At 41.6% G+C, this 21,180-nt stretch overlaps 1 protein-coding gene across 1 annotated transcript in view; it reads left to right on the top strand.

The window, feature by feature from the left end:
* Positions 1–21,180, top strand: part of LOC112550720 (AF4/FMR2 family member 3-like) — a 242,309-nt gene that overhangs the window by 216,109 nt on the left and 5,020 nt on the right. Inside the window, exon 6 of the mRNA XM_025207218.1 lies at positions 7,375–7,415. Within this exon, the coding sequence (XP_025063003.1) occupies positions 7,375–7,415 (41 nt within the window). The remainder of the gene's footprint in view (positions 1–7,374; positions 7,416–21,180) is intronic.

Raw genomic sequence — 21,180 nt, 5'->3', positions numbered from 1 at the left:
CCATCTGGCTGGGGTCGTTTGCCCCCGGTACTCTTTCCTGCCATGGCAGGGGGTCGGACTAGATGATCTGCCCAGGTCTCTTCCGACCCTAGAAACTATGAAACTATGAAACTATCCCTGCTGCCTTCTCTGGCCACCAGCAAATGCAGCCACCCTCCTGCTGCTTCCCAGCACTTCTCCAGGGGCAAGCCAGCCCATTCCCAGGCAGTGCCAGCTGGCAGGAAGGCAGTGAGAACAGTGCATGCGACGCTGCTCCCCAGGCAGATTCGGGGAAGACTTGGATCTGGCCGGGTGCTGCCTCCAAACTGGGGCAGCATCTGGCCCACTAGTAGCCCACCCAGGCAGCCATGGGAGGCACCACCACTACAGAGGGAGGAACTGGGGCCCCCTGCAGCTTAGGGGCAGCTTGCCTCCCAGCCATGGGAGTGGTGGGAAGGCTTCACGGGAAAAAAAATAAAAAGGATCGGGCCCCTCACTGTAACAGTGATGGAAGCCCCTAAATTGAAAAGGTGAGTTTTTAATCATCACAATTAAAAACCCACCATTTCAATTTAGGGGACTAAACCCCTGTCACATGCACAAGAGTCCAATGTGTCTAAAAGTTACTAGCAAGTTTTAACCTAAGTAGAAATCATCAGAGTGCCTGAAAATGGTGTTTTAAATAACCAAAGCGTCATCTGTAGCCTGTAGTTCTTGCTATGTGCCAACAAGAAATGACAGAACAAAGATATATTCTTCAGTACAAATAATTATGAGGCTGAAGTGGCACCTACCAAGCTAAGGAGACAAACAGGGTGGAATAAATTATGCTGAGTTCCATAAACACCTGTGAATTGAACAAACTTTTGGAGGGAAGGGGCTAAATCTTTTTCTCATTTACAACTGTACAACCCAGTGGAAGTCTATGGAGTAGTACTGATCCACAGAAAGACTCATTTGGCATGGTGAATTTAATTCACTGTGCCAAAGATCAGAAGCTAATCCTCAGGAGAACAAAAATTTACACCAGAACAATAGACTTTTACTTGCCAAAGTGTGTATCTACACAAGACATTACTGCGCAGTGGTTACTGATCATTTATTTAGTATTTGTGTAAGCAAGTACAAAATAAATGCGCAGTAACAGGAGTTACTGTGCAGTAGCTCCAGCACATGCCTTGTTAGTGACACTACTGCGCAGTAACCTAATAATACTGCACAGTAATGTATTAGCACTGTTGGTGTTGTGACGCGCTACTGCGCAATATTATTCGGCTACAGCGCAGTTAGCATCTCATGTAGATGCGCCCAAAGTTCATGCTCTTCATGTAAGTGCTTGCACAAATCCTCATTGCTGCAAGGATGCTCTTCCCAGCCCAGCAGAGCATATTTCAACATCTCTGATTTGCTTATTTCCCACAGCTATTGCAAACTCAGCAGTTTGTGATATAGCTCTGTTCCCACTAGATTAAAAAAAAAATTGAGATTTCTAGGAGCCGCTCTAACCCTCCAGGATCTCTATCTCAACAGCTCCATTCAGCTCGTTCTGCTTGCTGCTTCATCCCAATTATAATGAACTAGCTTGCTGCTCAGTCCCAATTAGATGAAGGCATTTAATTTCCTCTTTGATTTCCCTTCAACAACAGATTGTAACTTGTGACACTTCAAGTAATTTTGGTAGCTCATTTAACACATGCTGAAACCTGAATATCTGCTGATTATGTTCCTAAGAAGAGGCTCATTGCAATAAAAGATGGAGAAAGGAGATGCAATCTCTAGAGAATGAGAACCTGAAAATGATTACTGCCTGCAGAAATTTTGTTTTGTCTCAGAGTCTTGGGGTTCAGTTAGAACCTTTCATGAATGATTAATGAACTAAGGGCAGATCAATGAAACTTTTCCCTAAATATATCCATAACCTACTCAAGTGTGGGGTGAGGAAGTCTGACCGGGCTGGTACCTAGTAATTTACAACTCCTGAGGTAGTGAAACTGAGTAATTCATCTAATTTACTGTGGCTAGTTTTTCAAACTTCACTACAAGTCACCTAAGTAAATATTTTTCTTTGCTATTTCTTACCAAGTGGTAAAGGTAAAATTCAGTAGGCCAGATTCAGAACCCCTTTTCATGTGGGGTATTTTACTCCATGAATAGTTCAATTGTCTGACCACTAAACAAGTAAGATTGTACTCTCTGGCACGTCTACGAGATGTTTACTGACTAATTAGCTCTGCAGTAAAATGTCACTGTCTACACATGTGTTACCGTTAGGCCAGAATAAACTAATTAACTCTGCCATAGTATAGTACTACCAGACATGAGTACTATCCTACGACAGAGTTATTTACTCTGCCACAGTGCACGTGTAGATGCTGATGGGGCTAGCTTGGGCATAAGGGTGCTACAGTGTGGGGGCTGCCTACTGGCTAGCCCTGCACTACAGCACCCTCTGCCCCAGCCAGCCCCTCTGCAGCACACTGAGCCAGATTGGAGCAGTCTCCTGCTGGCAGGCTGACCCCCAGGACCCTCTACCAGATGGGGCTGGTTTGCCCCTGCTCAATATGCTGCGGTACTGGGCGCACATGTAAATGCGGCACCTGGGAGCAATAAACTCCAGTGCAAACTGCACCAGAGTTTATTCAGCCACACTAACTGCACATGTAGATGTGCCCAGTGGGTCTAGCTACATGTGCACTTTATTGTGGAGTAGACTAATTCGCTCCTCAGTAAAGCATCACTGTCTACACATGTACCGGTATTAGGGATGCAGTAAACAAATAAACTCTGCCAAAAGATAGTACTGTCAGGGACAGCACTGTCTTATGTTAGAGTACTTACCTAGGAACAAATGCACATGTGGATGGTGACCACATGTGCATTTGTTCATAGGTAAGTACGCTACCATAAGATAGTACTGTCCCTGACAGTACTCCACGGCTGCAAATTGTGCCCAGTCAGCCTAGCCAGCCAGGGGCTAGACTCTTGCCTCCTGCCAACCCACCTGCCACCTGGTACCACCACCCAGAGCTCTGGACTAATCCCCCATTCCCCCTGCCAGTCTGGGCCTGCTCTGCCCTGGCTCAAATTGCTGCTATCCCAAATGCACGTGTATACTCTATGCCTAGGAGAAGTTTACTCTAGCTCAGACAGCTTCAGATTTTATTGCATCACATTAATTACATGTGTAGATGCACCCACTCTGAGTAAAGCTATACAATATGTGTTCAATTAATTGTTGATAATAAGCCCAAAACCACCACCCAAATTATTTTACAATGATACATTTTGAAGAGGTTTAAACTCTGTCAGTGCCATCAGTTGTTATTCTTTTAACCAGAACAAACCGGTATTCCTAGGAATAATGAAGAACATTTAACATTCTTATCTTCTTTGTTGATGGATGATAAGTTGTCCACAGTAAAGTTGTTAATGATGTAAAATAAAATGCAAATTGAATAGCACAACCAAAATTAAGCTATTAAAAAGAGTGAAGCAGGCAATCAATGGAACTAAACACTACCCTTTTGCTCATACTGTTACAAACATAGTGCTGACATATTAGAAGTATGATAAAATCAGAGAACAGTTCCTATAGTCTCATCAGCCAAGCAACGAGTGACTTTTCTATGAACAATTTTCTCCACATCAGCCTGATCCGGGTAAGCAGAGAAGTTTGTTAAGGGACTTCGGATAGAAAGCAAATTGAAATGTTGAATAATCTCATTCAGAAGTATTTTCAAGTGATCGTTGAAAGCATTTATTTCATATGGGAGGGGCCCCATCAACTTGGTATGGGCTGTACTTGTTCACTTGTATCTAGAAAGCTTTCTGTGATCTGACATTTCTCTATCAGTCAACAGTGTCTGTCTGTCTCAGTCTGAGAGGGAATGTAAAGAGCAGCATGATGGCCTCAGAGTGCTTGAGAAGGCTCAGACAAGAGTGTAAGATGTGTAGGCCAGAAAGGCTTCTCTCCAGTGTTGCTTCTCTCTGCCATTTGCATTCAGCTTGGATCACCTTTCCAAGGGTGACAATAGGCAGATGCACTAACCTCTATGGGCTGTGTCAAAAGACTTGGATATAGGTGAGCTCACGTAGTAGAGACTGAGGAGTAATCAGATACAACAGAGATAGACAGAGAATACAAGCTTAAACAGGTATGGATAAACTATAGAGACACATTGGTCATCCAATCTTCATTAAGTCATCTCCCTGCTGAGCTCAACTTTTGTTGAAGCTGGAAGGAAAAGGAGACTGTTCTTCTCCCTTTTCTTAGCAGCACATGGAGCTTTTAAAAGAAGACAAGATCTTTCTGAAAAACATATTTCCGTCCAGCTTCTGGAACAAAATCAATGGTCTTTGTTTACAAGGAATTAGATTAAATGATCATAGCGGTCCTCCTGGCCTTCACAGCCTATAAAAAAGAATTTGAATACACTGGAATAAAGAGAGGCTGCTTCTCTGTCAAGGCAAACCACTTTAGTGGTTCTCTCAGAGTGGATTGACTGAAATGTCCAGGGCTGCATCTCAGAGAAGGGGCCTAGACACCAAATAGCTTTCAGACAGTGTGGAGAAGCAGCCCCATAGTGTCAGAGCATCTCCATGAGCAAACCAGGAAAAATACCAGATTGTGTTCCTTGTACACAGAATTGCAAGCCTGTGCCACAGACATGTTCATTTAGCCAGAGAGACCCAGTAATGTAAATCTTCCCCTCCTTCTCACAGTTTCCTTGTGTCTTGAAGAGGACAGAGAATGCCATACTGGTCATGGAAATTAGGATGTAATACATGGAGCTCTATTGGCTTCCAAAGCTACTGACAGCAGGCCACGTGATGCATGGTGCTCCAGGAAAAACTCCATTTCAATGCCTAGATAAGGAAAGGTTTCCTAGTAAAGCCTTTTGACCAAAGTATCTGTCTATCACAATGCAAAAATCCCAAAGCATGCATAGCTAGTTTGTACTACTGTATCTCAGATATCCCACCACCAAACAGATGTTGGAGAGTCAGTAGATGAGTCCTAGGATGCCTTTAGGGGCAACCCTTAAATAGTGTAAAAGGGCAAACACTAGGGCCCCAAGAATATTTCGTCATAGGTTGTCACTTAACTAGTACGAAGTTTTAGGGCAGTTATTCTCAACAACAGTGTCATGGTACTTTGGGTGCTGCAAGATTCTTTTAAGGATGCCGCAGAGTGCAGTGCAATATTAGCACTCAATACTATACTGCAGTATTAGCAAACACTTACATGTAATTCATAAGATAAACCCAGAGATTTAAAATAGGAACCCATAGTGCCAAAAACATTTGACCTGTTGTAGTCGTTCTGAGTTCTTTGCAACAGAAGAATTGCTTGATTATTTTTCCATAATCAAGAAATGAGTGAAGGCCAAGAGCTGGCATTTTCCAAGAGGTGCTTTTAGTCTAACAAGGGGTACTTTGAATCTAGAAATGTTTAAAACTGCTGTTTTAAGGGGTAGTAAAATAGCATCTTAGCTGTTATAAGAACTGTTGTGCTTGCATGGCAGCTGAATATAATGCTTCATAAGTTTCTTTTTCAACCTTTAGCAATCAGACTCCTAGTTCTTTCCTTAATGATACATTATGATTCCTATGCTGGTAGAACCCAGTAAACCTCTGTTAAGTTACATGCAGTCAGAACTGAGAGCCCATTACTCTAGGAGTTGTACAAACATATAGGGAGATGAGGACTATTATTTCTGCTAGACGGGTGAATGAACTGGCTGAGAATCGCAAGCAGATACCCATTCTTTATTATTTATAATGACAGTCTCAAGATAATTCCTCTCTTTCTTCATACTGTAAATCATTTCTTTGTTCCTGTGGTAAACCCTAGTTTCCATGGGAGGAAAATCTCCAACCTTCCTTCGTTCTCTTTTCACCCATCCAAACAATACCCCATGGTACCAGATTGATGATAATCAAGGTCAGCAAGTCATTTCAAGAGATTCAAGATTTTTCATAGTCTTTAATGAAGTAGAAACAGGAAAATGGCTTTCAAGTAAATGATAACATAACAGTTGGTATTGTATATTGAAGAAGTGTAAATAGCTGGACTTCCCCTTTACCTTTATATTTATTTATTACAACAACCCATTCCAGGTTGTTGATCCTCTTGGGCAGAAACTGAATTTATAAAGCCAGACCAGGACCTTCTTATTCCTAAGGGAGAACCAGATCTGTGTCTGCCTGCCAGAGCTTTAAGGATTCACTCCATCTGTGTCACTTTTTACATGCTGCGTATCAAGGCTACCTGTTGCAACCACTGTTCCGTGACCAGGGAAAGCATTGGATTTCCCTTTCCAGCCTGCCTAGCCATTTTTTTTGATAGGCTGTAGAAGTTGTTGATGACCTCAAAAGGTCACTTCTTTCCCACCTAATATTGCACATACTGCTCTGTGGCATTCTACCCCCAGGCAGCCTCAGAAGCCACAGATCAATCTGCGAAGTACTTCAAAACACATTCATCTGGCAATTGCAAAGGCAAAATTCCAACTTCTCTTGCCTTTGACTCCAACCATGGCTTAACCACATGCTCCTTTAGTGCCTAACGGAGAGGGCACAAACTAAACATATACAATGATATTATAGTGGCCTTAAAGTGGATTATGAGAACACTATAGAGCTAGCAGTTGGTTAATGCACTCAAGTCATGAATCACACCACTTGAAATGATTCAAGGAGGGGAAAGCATAATAATAATAATACTAATAATAAAGTGGCAGTCCAACTCAGAGATAGGCTTGAGAGCCCTATTAAAACTTGAGAGACTATGATTTCTATTCGTAGAACTGCCAATTAACACAATAACAAGGACCATGCTTTAATACCCCATCCTAAGAGTTGTACTGTACAAGAACTGAGAAGTAAATAGCACGGGTGAGTCCTGTACAGTATAGTCAAAAGTTGCCAGCAGATGAACGTGGCTCATGAGAAGCCTGCCGCAGGTCTAAATTTATCATTACAGCTACAGGCTCCAATCTCAAAAGGAACCAAATATGTGATGTTTGTTTCTGTGGAAGAATGGGAGGAGACTAATGGTAAAGGACTGTGGGTGGGAGTGGTGGGGGGGGAGGAAGAGAATCAAACCTCGTTGGCTTTTCAGAAACCTGCAGAAAATCATCTAAATAGAGTAATTCAGACCTCAAACACTGTGCACTGCTTTGACAATCTGCTGGTTTATGACATACTTAACGAAGTAGTCTTACATTTGCTAGTCTGAATTGTCCATTTTACTATAGACTTTCTGCTACTTTGCTAGGACTTTAGAATTTGGACACTTGACAAAAATGTGTGTTACACATTTTTTTAAGTGTTGATTGTGCTCGTAATTTTAGAGTCAGAATATAAAATAAACATCTCTGCCCTTTCTTCCAGCAGGCAGCACAGAGATCTACTCTCCGCGTTCTATCTGACAGGTACATTTTGTCATTTTTATGAACTATAAATTGCTTTATGAAACGTTGAGCCCTATTTATTGTGGCATATAACTCATAATCGGATTTTGTCCCCAAAGTATCTGTGAACTGGGATGTTAAACATTTTGCATGCTTGGATTTGTCATGCATGTATGGAGTTTATTACTGCAAAAATCACAGGCTTGTTGTATTTCATACAGAGTATGCAGAATCCCTTGTTGTGATACCAAATGTGAGATAAGAAACTTACTGGAGAAGGCATGAAAAATGCAGTAAATTCTGAGCTTTAGCATTTGCTGAGATATATCTATGCTCATTTTTCAGCAATAAGTGCTTCATTTATTTTGAGATGTTCTCTCCTGCCTTTTTCCAAATTCTTTCATTGGGAATTGCCCTTCTTTTGATAAGATGGGATTCTCTAGATGCTTTATGGACAAAAATAATGTTTTTCACCCTTTAGCTTTGAGGGTTTTAAGTGTGGGAGGAGTTTTATTTATTTTAACTTTTTTGGACAGCAGTGCCACTTTAGACTGATAAACAAAGGGACAAATCCTGAAATCCTCACTCAATTTTTAGTCAGTTCTTTCTCAGGCATAACTCACATTGACTTCAGTGGAAATCTTGCAGTAAGGAATTCAAAATTTGGGCCATAATAAATATTATAGTTGGGCTGTAGGTCATTATAGATATTTACCTTAAATGACTTTTATGAAAGAGAATTGATTGAAATATAAGGTAGCTCCCAAAGACAGTCCTGATTTTTTTTCCTGTTTTGGGAATAGGGGAAGATTGTACATTTTACTGCCTGTGAAAAAGAACTAGCAGATTTACATTTATCCACAAATGAGGTACTGTATCATGCAGGCTGACACAAAGTAAATTTCCCCATGCCTTGTTGGCAGCCACCTCTACTCTGTCTAGCCCACCCTCCCCCCGCCTCCCTGGGAATAATTGACTCTGTAAGCCAGCTCAGTCCAGGAGTTCTCCAGAGCAGAGCCTGTCACTTAGGCTGAATTATATGTTGTGCATGGATGAATAACATTTCTCTATGGTCTGAGACTGAGACCACCAAAATTATCCCTCCAGTTTACAAACACTGTTTTGTGCTGCTTTGAAAAAGAAAAAGAAGTAGAAAACTTCACCTTAACAAGCTGAGTATAACATGCAAGATGGGAGCTAAGTCATCTCCTCTCCTTTTGGGTATGGAGGAGATGAAAGCTACACACATATTCACCAAAACTGGCCCGAAAACAAGCAAAAAAGAGCTTAAACAACGTTATACTCATGTCCCTAAATATATGTATGCCCTTTGGGACTGTGGAGGTGTGACCATGAAGGAGTAGGAAGTGCCAGAAAAAGCTTTTACTCAACATCATCTCCTGCTAAACTGTGAAAATTCCTGGTGAATTACCCATGGCAGCTAATGCTGAGTATGTAACCCTGCATTGCACTTCCCACTGCTATTAGAGGGAAAGTGGAATACAAGCAGTCTCAAAGTACATAGTAGTACTCGAAAATGGCTCCTAACCTACCATGGTGCAATGAGAGAGTGAACACTAAGCTCCCCTCCTCAATTCAGCTGGCCCAAAATTCACATAATTTCCTATGAATGAACTCAAGTTTATTAATGATGACTGAGCACTGATACTGTGGCTTCCATTGTACAGAACGAGGAAGAAACCAAAACCTTGATGGTGTACATGTTTTGTAGGATATGTGCAGCCATTACATTTAGATCAACCTGACTAGGGCTAGGTCAAGCTAAATGCCCATCTTTGCAGGCATTCAGAGGGGTCAAACTGGGCAAAAATTGGTGGGCCCAACCTAAGTTACTTCACTGAAGATGGTGAATGAACTTAGATCGGGAATGAGTTAGCCCATTCTATTGAATGCCTGTAAGTATTTGGAGTGCAGCCCTAGGTCTGAGAAAGCCCATCCAGTCGCCCCAGTCCCGGGGTTATGCTCTTTCTATTTCCCAACCCTGATCAGGCTATTTTTAGCTCCCTGACCTCCCCGAACCCCTGACAGACAACCCCAGCAGGAAACCTACCAAGCCCCCTTCCCCAGAAAACCTGCCAGCCCCTCCCAATCTCATCCCAAGGCACCGGGTATCCTGCACAGCTCCCAGGACTGGCAAACAGCTGCACACACTGCTCCCAGTCTATGTTCACACAACTTAAAGTAAGCAACATGAACTTATACCAAGCAAACAGCTGTGCATGCCCCCAGTCTTCAACTGAGAACTGGAGGCTCCACAGATGCTAAAACACAGGATGATGGGCCAGAAATTCAGTGAGTGCAACTTTGTACTTTCTTCTTTGTCTTTAGCGCTCCTGGCTATACTAGGGAATAAAGAGGGTAAGGGGCCAATAGTTTTCACTCTAATATTAGTGTCTGTCTTAATCTTTAGGATAGATGTATAAAGCAATCACTGGATGAGTATGATATTATTCCTATTACTTTTTATTCATGTTGCAGCAGTGCTCAAGTAGCCCCAGTCTTGGACTCAGACCCACAGACCCCCAAAGTGGCCAAGCACTGAACAAAGAGGCCATTTTTTTCCCCACAGAGGCTGCAGTTCTGAGTAGAAATCTCACAAAGTTGTCTCCTTTTGTGTGAAAAATAGTCCTCAAGATTTCTTAAATTTCATTTCACTTCTTTGCATTTTTATTTTGAAATAATTTAACAAAATACATGGAGGACCCAAAACACCCCATTATTTTAAAATTTAAACCCATAGATGCCTTAAATGGATTGTTCTAAATCTTGTGTGTAGAATGCCACAATATCATTTAGGAGATTTATGTGCAAACACAAAGATTAGTGACCCAGAAGCATGATTGAAATAACTGTAGTGTGTGCCTCCAGAAGGTAAGTTGCTTTCCACATGTGCTGAACATTTGAATTTTCTGTCTGGGGAAAGTGATGCTCCCTTTAACCTTTTCATTCTCTCTCCTAGTTTATTCAGATAAATTGAAAATTCCCAAGTGCTTATACAGTGCATTGTGGTTTTATGCAGATACTGAATAATCTGTGAGGTAAGATCTGCGTGCAAGGTCTTATTTCATAGAGAAGGGAAGAGAAATTGAAATTAATTTTGTACTTGTACATGTAACTTAAGCATATAATTCTCACACACTGTATAAATACCTTGGATGTCAGGCAAACCTGCTATATTTGGAATATCTAGAGCATTCTGTTGTTACTAGAGAGCATGGAGTCTGGCTAAGCCAGCGCTGACACCTGCCCCCACTAACCCAGCTGGTGTTCTGCTGTTGACTGCAGTGGGACCTGATCTGGGACCAAAGTTACTAAAGTATGAAAAAAAACAGTTTTCTTAAGCTTTTGCAGTCCATACTGCCAGCCAGAGGCATTTGCTTTGTGGGTAGCTTAACACTGAAGAATGTCCAGCTGTAAATTGCAGATGTTTACAATTATGCACAAATGTGGTACCCAGATTATTCGTTTGTTCTTTTCAGAGTGAAAATCCCCCCTCATGAGGGAGATTGTACAGCAGTTACTTCATATAACAAAATTAGTTTCAGTGGTGAATGACCATTTTTTTCTTGAAATGGAGGGTGTGGGCAAACAACACATTTATGCTGCGGTCATCTGCCTTTACCCTAGTGTAAACATGGAGTGGACACATGACATACATCCCTATGCTGGTGCAAGTCACTCTTCTCCAGGGTAAAGTGAGAAGTAACTATACACTGGTGTGTCAGTCATGTATCCACCTGCCTAGTCAATTTACTTAAGAACATTAAAAATACCACACTGGGTCAGCCTACAGGTCCATCTAGTCTCTCACAGTGGCAGAGTGGATGCAAATGGAAAGAGTATTTAAGGAGGGCCATCCACTTTCTCCTGGCACTTCCCACCTTCAGGCTTCCAGCATTCAGAGGCCTAGGGTGTCCTAATTTTGAGCTTGTATCATGCTTAATACCCATTGATCAACCAATCTTCCATGAAATTGTCCAGTCCCCTTTTGAAACTGGTTGAATTATCAGCCTTCACAACAACTTGTGGCAATCAGCAGTGCTGTAGCCAGGCATTTTGATGCATGGTGCAAGTCATGTGTGATACTATGTAACATTACTTCCATTTGATTTTCCCCTCCCTTACTCCCTCCTCCTACCCCATGTGACAGCTCCCAGTGCTGGCACACTGCTGGTGCTGGTACTAGCTACTATACTAGCAGTGAGTTCCACAAGTTTACACACAGTGTGAAAAAGAACTTCCCTTTGTTTTAAACCTGCTAATAAATTCACTATATTCCCAGTTCTAACATTGTGAGAGGTAGTGTAATAAATCCCTATTAACCTTCCTTTTTCATGTCATTGTGACAAGTTACTTAGCAGAATTCACAGATTTGTTGGAATCTGACGTGGCCGTGCCATGGCAGGGCCATGCTGGCCGACTCTGGCCAGGGAGAAGCCCATTCCCCCTCCTCCTCTGGGCACAGCCTGGCTGGGGTCTCTGCAGGCCAGGGTGGGAGTTTAAATCCCTCCACAATCAAACTCAGCAGCCTTCAAGGGCCTGGCCACACCCCCCAGGTCAGCTTCCCTCCAGTCTTGTGGCTGGTAAAAGGGGCGCGCCACCCCCCCCCCCCCCCCCCCCCGACTTCTAGCCTGAGCCACTGCAGACATGTGCCTGCATTTCCGGAATTGAAAGTGAATGTTTGTTCACTTGCAAATCAGTTCAACCTACACAGGTTAGACTAACCTGCAAAGATTGAATCAATTCAGGCTCAGGTTTTTTGAATGTCTTTCTCTAGCCAGAATGGCCACAACAGATCCAAATGTTTTAACACTGGACTCCTATTTGAAATCTCTGGGTTTATTTTGTGGAACATGTTTACATACCTAATAGTGCTAACATTGTGGCACCCTTGAAAAGATTTCAGGGCACCCCAGGATGCCAGGGCTCCCAGGTGAAGATCACTGACCTAGTGGTTAGGACACTCACTTAGGAAGTGGAAGACCCAGCTTCTAGACCCTTCACCCCTACCCAACATCCTCCTTCTCTGTTTTTTAACACACGTGCCACCAAAGTGGGACAGAGGAGCTGCATGAACTTAAATTTACATAATCTTAGCCATGTAAGTGCTACTTTCCTATCTAAAAGAAGAGTTGCATTTGGGATCTAATTAAGCACTTAAACTCTCTTCATTTGTTTTGCCCTAGAGTCGGCTCAGTGGGTGTAACAATTTCTGAGTCTTAACTCTAGTGAATTTCATCTTGTATTACTGAAGAGAAAGGATGGCCAGTGGCTAGGTTGCTAGTGAAAGGACTTTGGGGACACAAGTTTACTTCTCTGCTCTGGGGATACTTGTCATCAAAGGGAATAAAGACAGTGGACTGAAATCTACAGTGTGACCGGCCCAAACTGGTTTACTGCATTGAATTGCTGAGTTCATACCATTTCCACTCAAGACCCACAGGAGGAACAGGCAGATTCTCCCTCAGTGCACTTTGAACACATTCAGGGAATAACGGGACATAGTGAGGTGCTGCAAACCAGCAGGTGGGCCCCTGGATAGCTTAATGCTGCATGTAAGAAAGGAGAGCTTCAGTCTGAGCGTAGGATTTTACAGCACCTCTCCTTGGCACTCAGCTCATACTCTGTCATATGGCTGTTCTCCCTTGTGATAAGCTACCAAGAGTAGATGATTTGTTTTGACTGTCTAGTGAGGACATAACTAAATTCATCATTAAAAGACTGTGAGGTTCTACATTCACAGGGGGGCATCCAAGGTAGATGTTAGATAGAGCATTTTGAACAGGAAAGGCAACTGTCAGAGTCAGCTTTAGCACTGTTGGGTAGACTGAGCCAAGAGTTCCTTGTTCCCAAAGCCCCTACTTTAGCTGCGATCCAGCAAGCCAATTAACTCAAAGCATATAAATGGTCCCATTGCAGCATATAAATGGTCCCATGAGACTACTCATGTGCTTCGAGTCATGCATATGCTGAAGTTGTGCTGGACTAGGTCCTCTTCTGTTGGACTATAGTGCCTCTCTCACTGCAGAGGTTGCAATGAGTGACATAGACTTTGCATCAGAGGAGTGACTCTACTGGATGGCAGCCAGCAAGTTCCCAGCCTGAGAGCTCTGGTGTAATCAGCCTCAGTCTGGGGAAGCCTCCATTCCCCCACAGCTGCAGTTTGATCTGGATACACTCAGAAATCAAAGGAACCATGGTTATGTGTGTCACAGGACATAAAGGCTGCCTGGAGGACAATGATTAACAAGTGCATTCAAATCAAATTGCAGTGGCAAACTTACAACTCTAGCAGTATTTATACATTAATTACATTTTTAGGACATTGTCTTCAAGGAAAAGCCAGAACCTTTCATTAACAAAACATTTGTTAACCTTGCCAATTGGGCAGAATCACTGGTGCCCTGTGCACTTCACAGGGCCTACAGGGCAGCTGAGGCCAACTGCCAACCTACCTTGGGATAGTAATTGTCTACCTATGATATGTTTCCTTATCTAGGTATAGAATATGGAATAAGAGAAACTATGCACATTTTTCTTGGTTCTGTATGACCTGCTTCAGCTGTCACTATGGAGCATTAAAAAATGAGGACTTAAAATGCTCTAAGGCCTTACCTGAAAGTTTAGGATCAAATAGCAAAAATGGGGATTTCTGGAACCCTGGGATTCAAATTCATTTCATTTTGCTCAAGAATTAAATGTATAGGTGTTTGATTCCTAGGGGGTCTCTTTTCACTTCAGATTTTCATATGATTTCCACATTTTGTCCTTTGCCTTCTTAGTTTAGTAACATCCCAAGATAAGACTCCTTGAGGGGGGACTGTAAATCAAAACTGAGGCGTATGCATAAAGCTACATAGGTTGATGAAAGAGAGGTGGTCCAGAGAATGTTAACTATTTTGAGCCCTGCATAATCAGTTTTTTTACTGAGCCCTAGCATTTCCTTAGTATTGAGATAAAGACTGGTTTGGGGGAAGGCAGAGAAGTGATCCTCAGAAAGTATTAGCAGTTTCATATTAACTGTAGCTTAGGTTTATGTTTCTTACTATAGCCAAACATCTACCAATACCCAATAACCAGCCACACATGCTCTAGGGGGTAAAGGAGTATGAAAGCTATAGTTTAAAAATAAAAAAGTACTTTCTTAAAATATCAACCTGTTGAGAGACAGAGATGTAACACTTAATATCTTATATTTGCTGGTTCATTTTCACCATAGTTTGCAACGTATTCATGTGTAGATAATGACATAATTTGTGTGTATTTGTGTGGGTGCAGGGGTTTCCTCTTCCATATATGAAAAAGAAGAGAGGCCCCATTGCTCCCTGGCAGTGTAAAGAATATGCAAAGTGCTATGGGGAAGAAGAGTGTATGTGTGTGTAGCATATGAAGTGCCTCAGTGTATGATTAACCTCACCGGGTATGTAGTAAATAGTAGATAACTGTGATCAAAAAAAGTCTTCGTGTGATTTATCAAGCTGAGCAACTGTGCATTTTGCAGTGAAGCAGGAGGTCAATCCTGAAATCTAGGGCAAGTAGAGCAATAGGAAATTGCAGGGACTAAGAAGTTAATCATACCCTTGGACTGCTTCCATCTGTTTTTGAAAGACAGAGTCAGTATAGTGCTAGCAAGGATGCTTCATAGCACCAGATCAGAAATTAATTTTTTCAGTGAATCTTCAAATATCATTTGCAGTAACACAGGCTTATAAAAATGTAATTTAATTTCATGGGAATAAATCATATAGGATAAGGAGTGTGAGATTTATTTTTAAATGTGTGCATCTGAAAAAGGAGAAGCAGCAAAAAATGAGAGGAAAACAAACATTACCAGTATGGAACTTGGAAGACATAAATGGTTGTGCAGTTAAATTGTGCATGTAATCGTCTTTGAAAAATCAGCTTGCAACTGGGAAACTGCCACATTTTTATGATCTTGTGAGGCATATTCTGCTGCAACCTATCTGCCCATCTTGCATCAGCTTGGGTCAAAGGGACATTTACTTAAAGTATTGTTGAGTCAGTGCTCTGAATATGATTCCCGTCTGCAAGGAATAAATGGTTGCCTGCAGATAACCAGTTTACAAATTAAAAGAAATGGTGTTTGTATATTTTCTGTATCTGTCTAAACACTTGTAATTTTATTTCACTGCATGTTGAATATTATACTCCCATTAACCAAGGACACCGGTTTTGTGCAGCAAACACATAAAAAATGGGATTTTAACCTTTATAATAGCTGCAGTAGCTGAAATTGTACTTTTGAGGAGGGGTAAGGAGAACAGTTGGTTGATAACATTAGGCTGTTTAAGTTGGCTTCAACAGACTTAAGAGGATAGAGAAAGAATGCATCACAAATTATATGTTGTGCTATTTTTAGCACTACTGTGAAAGTGAAATTTTATAGATATATTTTCTTACTGATTCTCTGACAGTCTGGAGAGAGGGCTTAAGTTTGTGCAGTATAACTGTCTGAAATCAGGAGCACTCCACAGGCTGGAGCAAGTCACATGAGCTACCCACGTTAATTACAATCATTCTTGAATTTTTAAATGAATTTTCAAATCTGGGTGCCTAAATACATACCCTGAACACTCACAGGAAGTCACTGGTGCCTAACTCTGCATTCAGATACCTAAATCAAATCATGCAGGTTTGAAAATGTCAGCCTTGTGAAAATACTGTATTGATAGTGGAGAAGAGCCACAGAACAGGTATGGTGCACACAGAACAAATTTTCCCTATTATAGATAGCTCTCTGTAGGACTGTTTGGGTGGGTGATCTTCCCTCTAAACAGTAATCACTCAAAACATCAGCCAGGCAGAGCAGGGTTTTCTGCTGACTACACACCCACTCTCCTCCAGTTTTTTCCTGACAGCTCAGTAGCTTTCTCCGAACTTCTGGTTTGCCAATTGACTCCTGAACCTCTCTACTTCAGTTTTGCCAACAACCTTTTCTCTAGTATTCTTGGTTTTGTTCTGCCTGCTGTGGGAGCCTCTGCATGGCTGATGGAGCAAATGGCACCCAAGCAGAAGCTGCCTCCACAAGAAGTCTGTGCCTGGACTGAAGGCAGACAAAGATTTCCTTGTAACTACAGCTTATTTGCTGCCCCACACAAAAGCAAACCATAGTCTGTAACTCAGCCTGCTTTCTTCTTGGCTCCTATCTTGATTCATTGAGGGAAGAAGAGGATGATGCACAGTCAGAGCAGAATTGTGTCCAGTTTCTTTGCAGGCAACAGGAGGTAAGTCAGTGCAAGGAAAGAAATGGCCCGGCCCCTGAGTTTAGTGCATGAGTGAATCAGGTGCAGACCTACTACACCTATATTTCATGGCCCTATTCTGATGGGCTCCACTCATCAAGTGGGATCTTGGCCTTAAAGACATCCCCATCTCTCCAAGATCAGAGTCCCCATCCTCTTTTCCTTGTGGCTTTGCTGTAGGCTACAGAAAATCCTTCATTTTCCCTCCATCCCCAATCCCCTCTTTACTCTGATTTAGAGGAAAATTTCATTGACTCTGCTGCTGAGGTGGAAGCCTCAGGTGTTTAAACAGCCCTGTGTAAAATGCTAAACCACTCCTATACCCCCGATCCCCATAGGCATTACCACAGGGCAAAAAGTAACAAAACTCTGCCTCTGAGACTAAGCCTCCTTCCCCTGGATCATTAATAATAACTAGAAATACTTTGTCAGGTATACAGCTGATACCTCTGTGATGCAAGGTCTGCACAGATTTTTTGAACATTTTTAAGCAGAGCAAAGTCTCTCTGTATAGACTTCAAATAGAAATGTATTTTTCTTGCTGGGAGTCCTATCCTCCAAATTCATCCAGAAAGACAGGCTTCTGAGGAACAGCTGTATCGCCTCACGTACTGACCCTTCTGCCATCCCCTGGAGTCTGGGAAACCCTGATTCACACCCCCTTTCCAACAGATGGGAGAGATCCATCCCAAATTACCTAGTAGCCTGGTAGTTTCTTGGGATGTGGGAGAACAGCAAAGCCTGGGTTACCTGTCTCACAGAAAATCATCAAGATTCCTTGGGGTCCTGCTTTAATTCTCTTTTTTTCACATAATACCTTTGCGCAGTCTTGGATCCATCCCAGAAAAGCATGGGTAAATTTTTGAAATCTCAAAAAATGTCATGTGCCTGGAAAACTTTCCTGTCCAACTGGATAGTGAATGCCTCACATGTTCCAGAACCACTATTATTTGGGGAGCCCAGCTGCAGTCCAACAAGATCCTGTTATCTAGTGTGCACCCCAAGAAGTCACAGGAATCTTTTCTTTTGACAACTAGGAAGATAACACCACAAGATTTCATCAAGGTTATGGTTACCACTAGAAAGTCTCTGGCTAAGATAGAATTGCTGGGCAAGGCCCCAGCCCAGAACTTTCTGAGATAAGATCAGGCTCATCGCTATGCTTTTTTTGGTTCTAAACTTCTTAGGTATGCTAGATGCTGCTGTCCAGGAACAAAGTGATTTTCCTTTGTTTCTCCACTCCCCATGTAGAATACTCAGGCATGATGTAAATAGAAATGGAAATAACATCAAGGTCTCATCTAGTCTATCTCCCTGTTTCAAAGAAGGATTGACTCTAGCTACATAATTCCAAACAGATGTTTTTCTAACTTCTGCCTAAAGAACCACTAGTTATGGAGATCCCACAACCTCCCAAGGAAACCTTCTCCAAGTCTTCACTATCCTAACTTAAATCTCCTTTGTTGCCGATTATGTCTCGTCTTATCCCCAGTGAGCAGGAGGAACAATTCATTGCCGTCTTCTTGACAGCAGCTTTTTACTTTTTAAAGACTATTCCCGTGTCTCTTCTTTGCCTTTATTGTTTTCTTCTCTAGATTAAACAAACCTAATTATTCTGTTTGTGCCTTTGTCTGTGATCATTTTTGTGGCACTCCTCAGGACTTTCTCCAACTGGTCCACAACTTTCTTGAAGTGTAGTACCCAAAACTGAATACAAGACTCCAGCTGGGGTCTTTCCAGTGCTGAGTACAGGGGAAGGATTATTTAACATGGTACATGGAGTGCTCTTGTTCATGGATCCTGTTACGATGGGGGTTTTTTTAACAATACAGACTTGTTGACACATGTTCAGTTTGTGATCCAGTGTAACCTCAGATCCTTCTCTGTAGGACTGCTGCCTAGCTAGTTGTTTCTCATTTTGTGTGGTGTAAGATTTCTGTGTAAAAATAGTACTTGACACTTGTCCTTATTAAACTGCATTGTGTTAATTTCAGACCTTTTCTCCAATTTGCCAAGATCATTTTAAATTCAAATCCTGTCCTTCAAAATTCCCACAAAGTCTCCCGATTTGGTATTGTCTGCAAATTTAATAACATACTCTATTCCATCTTCTAAGACATTAATAAAAATATGAAATAGTAGTGGACCAAGGACAGATGCTAAGTTTATATATCCTTCTTGTCTGAGGGTGAGTCATTAATAATTACCCTTTGATTATGGTTGTGCATGTGTCTTACAGTAATTTCCTTCCAACCAGTGGCTCCCAAATTCTTTCTGCTCTTAACGCCACTTTCAGGCTTGTCACCCCATTTCTGGATTGCAAGACCCATTTCTGCAACTGAATGTCTGTAAGGCTGTGCAGCCCCATTTATAAGCTTCATCACCCAAATAAGGAAGGATCCAAACCCTGGTTAGGGAACCACTAATCTGGACAATATTTCCCACGCTTGTTTATGTGAGATATATCAAATGCCTTTTAATTACTTAGAGTTTTTTGTCCCAAATTGGAATGAACCAACATTTCAAAATTCTGAACTCCTCCCCAAAACAGAGTGGTCACTTTCTACATATCTCTATTTATTTCTTACAGTCCCCTTTGCTTCGGTGAAGGTGTACCAGAGCTTGTTACAAACTTTGGCTTATGTTTCCAGTTCAGCTGTAAAAATTAGGTCTGGTTTGAAACTTTGGGTAAAGATTTATTAGATTAAGGGTTTTTTTAATATAGATTGAAAACTGTAGTTTTAAAAGGTACTAATAGAAAGAAATACATAGAAATTATTAGTTTAAATTAGACCTTTTTTTCTTATTCTCCATGTATGGTTTAAACCAAATATGCACAATATTTCATATGTTTCTCTGTATTATGGCATTTCTGAAAAAAATATAAGAAAAAAATTACATATAAGTATTATATATGATGAAATTTACTTTTCATCTGACAGTTTTTTATACTAAAATTCTGTAACCATTCTAAAAGTCTGTTCTACTCTTCATGACTGAACATAACTTCTGTTAATGATTATGAAAGTCTCTCTCTCTCTTTCCCCCCCCCCCCCCCCCTCCCTCATGCACACACAGAGGAGAACTGGCTGCTCTCTGTGGAAACACAACAGCAAAATAGTTCACAAATTGCACTCCTGTTTTATTATTTATTGGCAGAGTCGAGCATAACCATGCCAAATGGGCAAACAGGCTGTCAAGTAAAAAAAAAAATGTTTAAAAAAAAATCTCTTAGTTCTGATTTACCCAATAGGTCAAGATAATTCCAGAAAAGTCATTGGGACCTGCCAAGTAAATCACACTCTTCGTAATTACTTTTTTAAGATGCTTTAATCTGCTTTTCTTAGTCTGTGACCTGGCCCTGGTTTCAGTTTGTCTACATTATAAGTTCTTCATTGTTTTTTGCAGTTGAGAAGATGATTATTTCCAGCAGTGAAAAGGCTGATGGTCATGTAGGCCCTCCATGGCTACCTTTGTAGAACACAGTTCATAGCACTGCATGGGTCCTTTCCCTCCTTTCCCTCCTTCCTTCTACTTTCATTCAGTCCATTTTAGAATGATGGAGGGAGGATCAGAAACAGAACTGTTACCAAAGCTAGCCTCAGTCCAGCTTTCTGTATTTTTGGCTTTCCAACCCTATTATTTTCCCTTTTCTTCCCCCTTATTCATCTTTTCCTCCTGAGGTATTTGGCTTCTTGACCATCCCTTGCTGTTTCTTTTTCTTTTCTTTTTTTTTTTTTTTTGGCGCTTTCTTAAAATGTCATCTTGCTGTACCTCAACATCCATTCTGATTCCAGCTGTCCTTCTGGAGTCTTCTTTCCTGACATGATCCAACTATAACAAGTGCTACCAATTTCCCAGATGTGGCACTCCAGTAAGTGCAGTGGGGGCAAGTTATCTTGGCTCAGGGTATAAAGTTAAACTGTTTTAGAGCCAAGTCAGCTCACCACCTGCTGCTGAAAGGTCAGTGTGCCCTGCGTAGAGTGAACTGACATCTTTCCCTCCTGCCTCCTCCCTTCATTTACAGATTTTGTGTGAATTTTGGCACCTACCCAACTGAATGACACATAACATTGGATCCAGCCCTAGTGCAAGCCAGCATCTCCACTTAACCCTGCCACTGCCTCTTAGTCTGCACTGATAAACACCTCCTTTTGCATATTGCACAATGTTTGAGTAGCTAGTTCTGCTGGATAAGCTGCATTTTGCTGTGCGAAGAAGTCTCCATTCATTTTCCATTAAATTCAGCAGAAATTAATCCAGGTCAACAGGGGTAGGTTAATCAACACTTCCACCCACACTGTAGACTTTAGACCATGAAGATGTGCACAGGGCAAACAATCATGCATGTAATTAGGCAAATTAATGCATGTACTGCATGGATCTTTTCCATTCAGCTCCTGACTACTACTCTTCTGTCCTGATAATCACAAAATCATAGAATCATAGAAAATTAGGGAAGGGACCTCACAAGGTCATCTCACCCACCCGCCTTCTCAAAG

The sequence above is a fragment of the Alligator sinensis genome, unplaced genomic scaffold (assembly GCF_000455745.1).
Source record: "Alligator sinensis unplaced genomic scaffold, ASM45574v1 scaffold144_4, whole genome shotgun sequence".
NCBI classification, from domain to species: domain Eukaryota; kingdom Metazoa; phylum Chordata; order Crocodylia; family Alligatoridae; genus Alligator; species Alligator sinensis.
Note: the sequence above shows the minus strand (reverse complement) of the source record. Positions and strands in the feature narration are given on the sequence as shown.